The following is a 12,641-nucleotide window of genomic DNA, read 5'->3' as shown; positions in this document are numbered from 1 at the left end:
GACATCTTCCCGTTATCAGTACATTTAAGTCTGACTCACTTGATTCAGTGGCTTATGTATTTAACCATTCTCTTACTGGTGGATGATTCAGTTAAACCTAATTCCAGTTGTAAATATAACTGCATTGAACAACTCGAAACATATAGCTTCATTCTGGTATTTCTATAGGAGAGTCAATTTATTTATCTACAAGCATCGGTCTTCCTTACAAATAAGCAGACCAGGTGTAAAATTCAAAATAAATTACAGGTGCTTGTTACATCTGTCTAGAAATTCCTGAATGGTAAAAGTCTTAAGGTTAGGTTATTTAATGTTAGTCTATCTTGAATTGCATTTTTATAAAGCTAGCTTATTTTTCTTAGAACATATTTGTATCATAACATGCAAAAAATATATTTTAAGTCAATGAAAGAGTATTTTAAATTTGTTATTATTTTCTATAGGTTAGACCATAAGATATAAGGTAGCAATTTGTTGAATTTGTTAAATTTCGTAGTGAAAGGAAACTGCCTGGCTTTATCTAAAGGTGTTAGATCAACCGTAATCAACCCCAAAATGCCTTAGAGCAGCTGTGAGACTTAGGGAATGGAGGGATGGGAATACGTAATGGGACCCAAGGTGATGATAGGAGTCCGCCCATGACTTGAGAAAGGGGTTGGGGTACTTGTCCTCTGGAAGAGAGAACATTTTCAGCTATGCAGAGCATATTAACAGGCTTGGATTATTGAGCACTGGATTATTATTTGACCAAAAATTATGTTGTCTCTGCTATAGTAAGTGGCTTCAAAATGAGTACAGCTATTAAATAGAAACCAAATACAACCAAAGGAGTGAGACAGAAGCAGAGCTGAAGTGGTGATTCAGGAAGATAATTACATTATAGGGCAGACAGGTATGCTCTAGTTTTAAGCCACGCAATTCTCCTCCCTTAGGTAACCGTGCCATTGATCATTTCTGTGTACAAATCTAAAAAGAAAAACCTTTGTAAGACTGATGCACAAATCTAAAAAGAAAAACCTTTGTAAGACTGATGCCAATCAGTGTACTATTATATATAATATGTATATATCATATATATATCATATCATGTAGAACTTTCCCAAAGAATCAAAGGATCTCACACCATTCTCTGAGTAACAGGGACATAAATAGTGAATTAAGTAGGACGCTTACCTTCTTCCCCATCTGTCTTTTAAGGTGTTAGTTTTTCTCCATTAGCCCTTTAATCATACCTTGACTTTATATGTATAGATATAGATTTGACATTGTACATACCTCTGCAAAACTCCACATGCATTTTTATAAGCATTCTACCAAAGATAGAATCATGGACATTTATTAGTCATCTTTTATGAGAAGTTTTACTTTAAAAGATGGCAGGGTCATGATTCCGTGCTCTAACTTGACAGCTAAATTTCACCTGTCAAGACCTTCAAAAGGAGATTTCTAGGGAAGAGCCAGCCATCTTTAATACCCTTCACAAACATATCTTTTGCTTCGGAGCCCATCAGTTAAATCTCAGAATAGGAAGAATGATTACCCTGTAACTTCCACAGGACCACCGTGAAACTCAGGCGACACAGCCAAGCCTGCCGTAGCCAAGCCTGCTGATAAACCACTGCATCTGAATCCGGCATGGCATCAGAACCTTTCTGGGTTTTACCCAAACAACATTTCCCAAAGTGTGTGCCATGAAGCGCTACTTTCCAGAGATGCTCTGAGAACTGCTCTGCGAAGGTCCCTCTGAGCAAAGGAGCATCACAGGCACATTCATTCACCCACTAGAGGCTCTGAGGAGCCCTGGAGAAGTCTCCCAATTGGCTTCATACTTACATATCCCTGTGTCAGAGATGCAGCTCTTATGAAGCTTTGATTCCCCCCAAACTGGGTCCATTTTCATGCCTTTGGAAATTTGACACAGTAATGTTGTATTTTCAGTATTATATTTTCTTTCCAGTCTTTTTATCTTGTTAATGGAACACCAACACCTTAATTAGAGCTTTTTAAATTGTAACTAATAGAGCATTAAATTCTTTGCTCTAATCACAGTCAAAGGGTTATTTTTCAACAGCATCTTGTATTCACTCCTTTCCTTCCCCACACCTCTGCTCATCATAGTGACTTATGCCTTCTAGAATGTAAACTTAGGATCTATGAGACACTCAAACAGGGAAAGAATTGCCTTTTTCCATGTTGTTTCCTTCTTATCATTTAAAATTATCCACCTTAACATTTAAAATTACATATCTTATTACATATATATGTTATAGCACATCTGTACCTACATAGATGTATAGAAGTACATATTGGGATAAGGAAACAGATATTTATTAAATACTGCCTACATGGCAGACATGAGAAGCAAGTTTTATGTATTTTATTTATAAAATTTGATTTCAGTTTTTTATTTTATTTAAGTTTTATAGTTCAACTCTGGTAGGTCAGTAAGTATTGTCCCTATTTTACAGATGAGCAAATTGAGGAAAGAGAGGTTAAATGACATGCCCATGGTCTCAAACAGCTAAAAACAAGGGGCCTAGAATTTGAGCCCAGAATACCTTCCTCCAAAATTACAATATAATTTTATCTGCTGTGGCCTGCTTTATTTCATCATGATTGTTGCACTACACATTTTAATATGGCTTCCACCTTTCATATGATATCTGTGCTTGAACAAGATACGGGATTGTGTTTACTTACATAATTTAACAATTTTATAATGCTGTATAGCTCTCACATCTATATGAATTGTTACCCATTTAGTTCAAATTTCTGCAGCAATTTAATAGTATAGAACTCTTGATGTTTTTCTAAAGAGCAAGTAGACAAATGTTTAGATCTTTGGTAATATCATGTACATCTTTTACGTTCTCAACAAGTACCCTAAAATCTTGTTATTCAGACTCTCCAGTACCTGCTGGTGACAGTGCCCTGGAGCCGAGGGAAATTCCTGATGAAAACTGCCATATTAACAGATACGGCTACTTTAAAGCCACCATCACAATTGTAGGTAAGACCACGGAGGAAAGATGTTAGAATCCACCTTGGGTCACCCACTCCCTTACCTGCCTCTGGAGGGGTGAGGATGGAGAGCAAGGGCACCCACTCTCTGTCCAAGGTGGTACCACATGTGCACAAGCAAAGACTCCACTAGTTGCTAGATTTCCACCTGCCTTCCCGGCCTTCCTTAGCCATCCTGGTGGAAATGAGCCCTCTGTGAGGCCCACAGAGCAATGAGCCTGCCAGGGGGCCTGGACCTCCGACCCTGTGCAGCTCAGAAACCTGAATGAATGTGGCCTGAAGGAAGGCCAGTTGCAAATTCTCACAGCTCCCACTTTCCTCCCCTGGGTGATTTCACAAAGTCACACCTCCTGTGTGTAAGAAAGAGGGTTGAACAGGGCCACCACACCGGGCTGTGTGCTTGGGGCGCTGCTCACAGGTGCCCAACAGAGGAGACGGCTGGGGCTAAAACCCACATGGTGGTCCAGGGGCTACAACTCCACCTTCTGATGCAGGGGGTGCGGGTTCAATCCCTGGTCAGGGAGCTAAGATCCCACATGTCTCGCGGCCAAAAAGCCAAAACATAAAACGAGCAATATTGTAACAAATTCAATGAAGACTTTAAAAATGGTCCACACTGAAAACAAACAGGGCTTCCCTGGTGGCGCAGTGGTTGGGAGTCCGCCTGCCGATGCAGGGGACGCGGGTTCGTGCCCCGGTCCGGGAGGATCCCACGTGCCGCGGAGCGGCTGGGCCCGTGAGCCATGGCCGCTGAGCCTGTGCGTCCGGAGCCTGTGCTCCGCAACGGGAGAGGCCACAGCGGTGAGAGGCCCATGTACCGCAAAAAAAAATAAATAATCAAAATAAATAAAAAAATAAACGCCAAGCTGTGCCTACTGGGGCTGAGCCACTTGGGCAGGAGAGACAGCAGCTGAGGCCTGAGCCTGGGCCTGCCCCCCTTCAGGGTCATCTTTCCCGGAAACACCTCCTCCAGTGGGTGCCGCCTCCTGACACACAGGCTCCAGAACTAAAGATCAAGGTTGGGCTGAAGAGCTGTTCAGTTTGACTTTGAAAATGCTGCCTGGACATGTACCCAAAGCTCCGGGGCAGATTCCCGGGTCTGGGGTGGTGAGAAGCTGAGTCCGTTTTGTTTGGCCTTCTGATTGGTTAAGAAGTGGTTTGGTTTGGTTTGTGTTGTATTTTGATGTGTTTTTCTGCGGGGCATTGTTCCACTAGAGGGAATCCTAGAGGTTAACATCATCCGGGTGACAGACGTCCTGATGCCCGTGCCACAGCCTGACAACCCCCTGGTGGATTTCGTCGTGAACTGCCAAGGGAGGTGAGTACATTATCTCCAAGAAAGGGGCCAAGTGAGGACCCCAGGCTGAACAAAGGTCTTCATACCCCTCTCCCCTCTAAAGTTGATTTGGATTCTAGTTCCTCAGCAAGCCAGGATGAGGAAGGACCCTCCCACGTGCTCTCAAGCATGCACTTGCTTTGCTAGAGCTGAGCAATGCTCACCACCTTTAACTGTTGAAGAAGAATTACTGATTGAACACTTACTGTGTCCTTAACATTTTACTTCTGTTTTCACGTCAAATCCTCACACAGTCGTGAGTCTCCTCATTTACACCAGTGATAACAATACCTCCCTAGGTGGCGGGTACCTGGCAGAGCAAGGTTCCTGGGTTGAGGTCTGGCTCAGAGCCTCTTAAGCTCCCTGAGGCTCCTCCAGAGTCAGGGGAGGCCATGTGGAAGCGCTGTGTCCTTGTGCTAAGTAGTAGCAATGCCTGATCGATCATCCTGTCTTGCTTTAAAACTTACAAAGCTCTTTCTAATGCGTTATATAATTTGACTTCCTAATGTTTGGTTATAACTATAGATAATAGACTGAATATAAACTAATTAATATATAAATACTATATCAATTAAGCCATCAAATATGTGAATGACTTACTAATTTACATATAAGTAAATCAAGTAATTAAAATGTATGTGTATGTGATATATAAATTAATCAAGAGAATGGGCTGGTATAAAAATGAGGCCTTATTTGATCAAAAAGGATAGCTCCAGGGAATTCCCTGGTGGTCCAGTGGTTAGGACTCTGCTCTTCCATTGCAGGGGGCACGGGTTCAATCCCTGGTCAGGGAACTAAGATCCTGCAAGCCACGGGGTGCACCCCCCAAAAAGGGAGGATAGCTCCATAGCTCTCTGGATTGGGGAGAGAATGGGATGAGGATGACAGAAAAAGAGAAAACCCTGACTGAGGAGGCGCAGCTGCTTCAAGAGGCCAGGGGCCAGGTGAGAAGGGAACATGAACTCGTCTAATTTCCCACGCCCGCATCAGGCCCAGCTTCAGAGCCTGGTCTCGCCATCCAGGAAGTCTACTCAGAAGTGAGACAGTGGCTAAGACAGTAACACGTGGTAGCCGAGTGGTTACAGGGACAGCTGTCAAACCTCTTTTATTCAAGTCCCAGCTCCACCTCTAACTGCTTTTTTAAGCTGGGGCCAGCGATCTCCCCTCCGAGAGCTAGTTCGTCACCTGCTGCATTAAGAAAGTATTACTTTCCTCATCAGGTCGTTGAGAGGAATAGACAAGACTATATCACTTATCAGAAACTCAGTGCCTTGCACACAGTAGGTGCTGCATAAACAGCTCTGGTTGCTGCTCCTGCTGTCGTCATATCTCTGCAGGAGCCCACGCAGGGCCGACTGGCATTTAATACTACCTTTGCCTAACACCTAAGCCGTCTGCATCTTTGGGCATCTAGAGAGCCAAAAAGGAGAGGGAAGTTCCCAGCAGCCCCTTGACTTGGGGGACATCATTTCTTCCTCCTCCAGCACCAGGGGCTCATCTTCCTGAGGATACAAAGGAAACAATGGCTCACACCCAGGCTTGTTTAAGAGTAAATTAAGATCCCACATGCTGCGGAGCAACTAAGCCCGTGCGCCACAACTCCTGAGCCTGCGCTCTAGAGCCCGTGAACCACAACGACTGAGCCCGCGCGCCTAGAGCCCGTGTTCCGCAGCAAGAGAAGCTCACCGCAGTGAGAAGCCTGCCACCGCAACGAAGAGTAGCCCCCGCTCGCCACAATGAGAGAAAGCCCGTGCACAGCAACGAAGACCCAACGCAGCCAAAAATAAATAAATAATTTTTAAAAAAAATTTTTAAAGAGTAAATTATATGTGACAATTTCATGTCATATGGTTTGAGTAAGAATAAGTAGGATTCCATTTTATAGAAATGTAGTGATTTTCTTTCTACACTGATGTCATATTCCTCTCTCTCTCTCTGCGTCATTCGTGCCCTCAGCATCCCCACAGAGGTCTGTACCGTCATCTCCGACCCCACCTGCCAGGTCACTCAGAACACAGTCTGCGACCCTGTGAACATGGACCTGGGCGATATGTGCTTGCTGACAGTAAGAAGAGCCTTTGGTGGGTCTGGGACATACTGTATGAACCTGACTCTGGGTGATGATGCAAGCCTGGCCCTCACGAGCACCCTCGTCTCTATCCCTGGAAGAGGTAAGTTTTGTTTTATGGTTGTATGAACATTTCATGTTGGAGATAAAGTGTGTGTCCAATACCAAAGCTACTCAAGGCTTCACTCTCAATATTTAGTTTTATTTCCATGTAAAATTCATTGAACTGTTGTTAACGTAGATTTGAGAAATGGCATTAAAAGCCAACAGCAAATCTACTTAGGGAAGGGATGAGAGAGAGAAACCCAATGAAGTAATGGCCAGAGAAAAGCTTCTTGACGAAGAAAATCAGCTGTGATCATGGACCGGTAATAATGGGATGTGGTCACTGCATGCTCAGATAGATTTGTAATTCAAGAGGAAAGTGCAAAGCACAACATCAAAAAATAACAATGGGGCTTCCCTGGTGGCACAGTGGTTGAGAGTCCGCCTGCCGATGCAGGAGACACGGGTTCGTGCCCCAGTCCGGGAAGATCCCACATGCCACAGAGCGGCTGGGCCCGTGAGCCATGGCCGCTGAGCCTGCACGTCCGGAGCCTGTGCTCCGCAACGGGAGAGGCCACAACAGTGAGAGGCCCATGTACCGCAAAAAAAAAAAAGTGTTCTCCAATTAAGCTACAACAAAGGGGAGGCTGGTATCATGTTGTCATTGGAATCCACCTGGGCAAAGATATGAAGCCATGAAGAGAAATGAGAAACCAGGTGGACTCCTGGTTCCCTTCTAACTTGCCATGTGCCCTTTCTCTCCCTTCCCAAATTCTACCAAGCATTACACTGAGACGGAAACAAACCAATTTACCTAGTCCTTAAATGTTCACCAGAAAAACTACTCCTTGTCCCCTTAATGCTCGGAGAGGTAAAATGTTAGCCAAGTGGTTGAAGGAATTTCATTGAGAAATTCCCATCTACTGGTGGCTGCTAATCTTCCCCAGCCCATAAGGACTCTACCTGGTGACCCTAACTGAATTTCACTTATAACTGACTATGTTGTAAGATACTGCTTTACCTCTTAGAGGAAGTGCTACATGGTGGGACGGAAGGCACAGATTAAATTGTGCACACGTTACAGCACGTGTTTTGCTCCTTAGTTTGAGTACTGTCGGGTACAACCTAACAACTAACTCATAAATAACTCTTTCGGTCGTGGAGTCTATCTTATAAGGTGAAATGTACTTAAACATATATTTACTCATTAACTATATAAAAGGCAGCTTTAACCTCATTGAAAGAAAAGCATAAGTAATCGTGCATATAATTATTTGCATGAGGGTTTATTGTTGGTGAGATCCAAGGTGTACGTTAAAAAAAAAAAAAAGAAAAGAATGCAAAGGTACGCTGCTTCCTCCCAGGGAGGGTGCATGGGGTCTGGGGTGCAGAAGTGGGGAGCCGGGCGAAAAGAGGCAGCCGGAGCCTCTGTATTCGAGTGAGTGTGGATCTTCTAAACCATCACGTCCAGGAGCTACTGGGGTTGTTTCTCTTGTGCTGCTGCAGTTACTTTTAGAGTTGCCTTTTAGAGTCCCAACCTATTCTGTGAAGCTTTCTCAGTTCTGGCCAACCACGGTTCTCTTACCTGGATTAGACGCTTGGATATTTGCTTCCCTTTAATCCTTCTTGTAGTGAGTGATAACTTTAGGTGTGACCTGAGCCATTTTTAAAATCCAAAAAAGGAAGCTCAGAAAGAGAGCTTTTAATCCAATGGGAATTGTAACTTGATGACTTGGGTTTCAAAAGTCCATCACTGTTCAAAGGCAAACGCATTGCCTGTTAGCTGAAATGACTTTTAATCATTGATTCAAGGAACATTCATGAAGCACCTGCAATGCTTTCAACAAATATTCACTGGGCGTCCACTCCATGTCCATCACAGCTCCAGGCACCAGGTAGCCAGTTCTAGATAGAGTGGGAACGAGGTGAGGAAGGTCCCAGCTTTCGTGAGCAGAAAGAGGCAGTAAACAAATAAGATGATATTGTGAAAACAATGAAACAATGCGTGGAAACATGCGTGGAGAGTGACAAGCATGGGGGAGAGGAGGCAGAGGTTGGCTCTCTAGATTGGGATGTTGGGAAAGTCCTGCCAACGCAGTGGCACCCGCTTGGTGAAGCACCTTCTCTGAATGAGAAGGGCCTCCTCCTCCACCTCTGAGACCTGCATTTCAAGAATGAGCAGCCGGGCTTCCCTGGTGGCGCAGTGGTTGAGAGTCCGCTTGCCGATGCAGGGGACACGGGTTCGTACCCCGGTCCGGGAAGATCCCACATGCCACGGAGCGGCTGGGCCCGTGAGCCATGGCTGCTGAGTCTGCACGTCCGGAGCCTGTGCTCCGCAACGGGAGAGGCCACAACAATGAGAGGCCCGCGAACCGCAAAAAAAAAAAAAAAAAAGCAGCCCATCTAGATCCTTATGCACCACAGGTAGGGTTTGGGTTTTATTCTGTGCGTAAGGGGAACCACTGGCAGGGTTGAAGCATGATCTGATCAATGCTTTTAGATGATCGTTCAGACTGCTGAGTGAAGCAAGGTTTATTGGAAAGTAGCAGTGGAAGCGAGTAGACAATGAAGACGTCCTCTCAGGGAAGAGGGCTGGTGGCCGGGACTGTGATGGCGGCAGAGAAGATGGAGAGAAAATAGACCGACTCCAGTTATACTTTGGTGGCAGAGACAAGACTAGTTGATTTGCTGGGTTCTGGGAGTACAGAGAAGACATACTCCCTGGCTTATGGCTCTTACAGTCTAGCAGGAGAGAAATTTGTGTAAAGAAGTAATTGCGGGCTTCCCTGGTGACGCAGTGGTTAAGAATCCGCCTGCCGATGAAGGGGACACGGGTTCGAGCCCTGGTCTGGGAAGATCCCACACGCCACGGAGCAACTAAGCCCGTGTGCCACAACTACTGAGCCCAAGCTCTAGAGCCCGAGAGCCACAACTACTAGAGCCCATGCACTTAGAGCCCATGCTCTGCAGCAAGAGAAGCCACCGCAATGAGCCCTCGCGCTGCAACGAAGAGTAGCCCCTGCTCACCTCAACTATAGAAAGCCCACGTGCAGCAATGAAGACCCAACGCAGCCAAAAATAAATAAATTTTTTTAAAAAAAGTAATTGCAAGACAGTGTGATGGAGGCAGAGGAAGAGAGACAAGGAGAGAAGTGACAAAGGAAGGCATGACCTGGTGCCCGCATGCATGTCTGGAAGGTGTCCCAAAGGGGCAGACGCTGGAGATGAGTTGGGAGAAGGATGTTCCCGGCAGAGGGTGTGGAGATTTGAAAGAGCACGGGGAGGATGGATTTTTAGCACAGCTGGAAAGAAGGCAGTGGAAGATGAGGCCAGAGGAGTGTGCAGGAGGATCATGAAGACCTTCACCACGTGTGTGCAGCTGGGTCAGCTCAGACCCCATCAGGTATCTCCGGGACGTGACATCTGTCTCCTGAGCCCGTAACACAGTGTTCCAGACACACTAACTCATTCTCTAAATGGAAGATAAGCTGCCCCCAAAGACTATGTATTATGTAATGGGAAAGATTACTGAAAGCGCAGAGAGAGCCATATATCTTCTGTTAGCTCTCTTCCTCATTGATTTAATTGCATTACAAGCAGCATGTCCTCGAGGTGGAAGTTGTCACTAATACGGTCTTGCTTTTGTTTTAAGACCCAGACTCCCTTTTAAGAATGGCAAATGGTACCCTGGTCTTCTTCGTTGTCTGCATGGCCATATTTGTCACTGTGATCGCCCTTTTGGTGTACAAGTAAGTTGCTGGTTCTAACACTTTAAATCACTAGAGTATATTGTCAAAAATAAATAGCATATTTCTGCACAAGTGGGCTGTTTTCCCTTTTTTGCTTTTAAACATTTTGTATGTGGGAGGAAAATCTTCCACTGAATGACGAATACCAAACTAGCCTATTAATTTTGCTGTTTTTTTTTAATCCCTAAAAATGCTACCAAATGTCAGTAACTTTACCAAATTGTGTCAGCTTAATGTTTAACATATAATCGCAAGTTATAGTAAGCAGACACATTTCTTGCATGAAGAAGAGAAAATAAATATATTTTCATAAGACATCAATGTCTTAAAAGCCATAAATTAAATAGAATTAACCATTCTGCACTTGGCATGTAAAAGACTGTAGAAAGCAACCTTTTCCAGCTGGAGATCTTTTTTTAATCTGTCCAACACATTGCTTTCAGAAAACACAAGGAATACAAACCAATAGAAAACAGCACTGGGATCATGGTCAGAGGCAAAGGTCTGAATGTTTTCCTCAATAGTGCAAAGATGCTCTTCCCCGGAAACCAGGAAGAAGATCCACTGCTCAAGAACCAACCGGGAATTCTTTAAATCTTCTGCCTTACTTCTGACCAACAGCTCACTCTTCAGCGCCATTTATGTCAGCTGTGCTAGAGTGGATGACGATTAACTTTTTACAAATATTATCGTAAAATATATATTGTGGTTTAGGGAGGTCCAATTTTTATTATAGCTTAAATGACATTTTAGAGAGGTGGAGGGGAATTAAACTACGCACAGCCTCACCCATGTTATATTAACTGATAAAACCAGTTAGCAATTAAACTACACACAGCCTCACCCATGTTATATTAACTGATAAAACCAGTTAGCAGCATTTTCTTTAGTGATGGTTTGTTTCACTTATAATGTCTTAGGTGATTAGTAGGATAGATACACTGTATCCAGAGTAGCAGAAGAAGGTACTTTCGTTAGAGTCTGACCTAGGTTAACTGGAAGGAGAGGCTGGACGTGTTCTAGCTTTCCATATGACCATATGCATAAAACCAGTGTATTCCTGTTCTGAAGGTCATGTTCCAAGCTACCTGAATCCTATGTCAATGAACATGCATGAGCTCCCAACAGAACACTAACAGGTAAGCCTTTAGTGGGCTCTGCATGCTTGTTATACTAAAAAAAAATACTAATCTAATAAATGATTGTGAATATGTTTGTGACCACCTGCCGAGCCCAAATGTGTAAAGGAACGGTACTCATTCATTCATTTTTCCCATGGACATTTATGTAGCACTTTCTGTATACCAGGCATGTTGCTAAGTACATGGCCCTGTACTCAGAGTGTTGACATTCTTGTGGATATATCTGAATTTCTGTGCACTCCGGTGCCACAGTTGAAAATTATAGTTGAAATTGTATATTATGATTTTCCAAAAAAGGAGGCCCCTGGTTTTCCTACTGGTTTCTCTATTCAAATGATACAGAAACTTAATCACCAAAGATGTTACTTTCATTTGTAACTGAAGCTACTCTATGTCAGTCATGACATTTTTCTTCTCCTTCCTGGAAAATAAAGTATGAAAATAAAAAAACTAAAATAAAGCTCTTGGAATTATTTTTCTAATTTGTTGTTTGCCATTCAATTTCATTTAGAGTTTTAACACATAAAAATTTGTTTAACTCTGCGCCATGGAGCACTGATCGTTTCTTAAGTATTTTGTATTTTTAAGTATATGTATACAGTATGTGAAATTGCAGTAAATTATATATATATATACACACACACACATACATATGTATATGTATATATATGTATGTATATAATCAGGCCAGTCTAAAAGAAGAGATTTTCTACAGGCGGTTCTGGACTCTTTGAACAGTCAGGATTATATTAAAAATAAAGGTTAGAGGATGGTTCTAGGTCACAGATTGGCAATCTTTTTCTGTAAAGCATCAGGTAGTTAGTATTTTAGGCTCCATGGGCCATACGGTGTCTGTTGCAACTACTCAACTCCAATATTGTAGCACAAAAGCCATCATATACATAAATGACAGCACATGGCTGTGTTCCAGCACAAGCATATTGACAAAAGCAGGTGGTGGGCCAGATCTGGCCCGCAGGCCATAGTTTGTGGACCCATATTCTAGACCAAAAGAGACTAGAGAGACACAGCAACCAAGAGCCACTGAGGAATCTAGGTTGCATCCTATTATTAAAGAACAGCTATGAAAGATATTCTTGAGACACCTGAGGGAAATCTGAATACACATTGGATACCAAATGATATAACAGAATTAGTGTTAATTTTCTTAAGGAGTTAGTCTAGTTCATTCACTTCATAGATGGCCGAGGCCCAAAATAAGCTCTTTATTCTGGAATCATCCCAAAGAGTACAAAATTTGCAGAACAAGAAATGTG

The 12,641-nt window shown here is 43.5% G+C and overlaps 1 protein-coding gene across 1 annotated transcript in view; it reads left to right on the top strand.

Annotated features, from left to right (window-relative positions):
* Nucleotides 1-11,846, top strand: part of GPNMB (glycoprotein nmb) — a 28,687-nt gene extending 16,841 nt beyond the window's left edge. The window contains exons 7-11 of the mRNA XM_067746154.1: nt 2,903-3,010; nt 4,237-4,339; nt 6,317-6,531; nt 10,126-10,222; nt 10,666-11,846. Of these exons, the coding sequence (XP_067602255.1) occupies nt 2,903-3,010; nt 4,237-4,339; nt 6,317-6,531; nt 10,126-10,222; nt 10,666-10,816 (674 nt within the window). The 3' untranslated portion in view covers nt 10,817-11,846. The remainder of the gene's footprint in view (nt 1-2,902; nt 3,011-4,236; nt 4,340-6,316; nt 6,532-10,125; nt 10,223-10,665) is intronic.
* Nucleotides 11,847-12,641: the final 795 nt, after the last annotated feature.

The sequence above is a fragment of the Pseudorca crassidens genome, chromosome 8 (genome assembly GCF_039906515.1).
Source record: "Pseudorca crassidens isolate mPseCra1 chromosome 8, mPseCra1.hap1, whole genome shotgun sequence".
Taxonomy (NCBI): domain Eukaryota; kingdom Metazoa; phylum Chordata; class Mammalia; order Artiodactyla; family Delphinidae; genus Pseudorca; species Pseudorca crassidens.
This window is presented reverse-complemented; position numbering and strand designations above follow the sequence as displayed.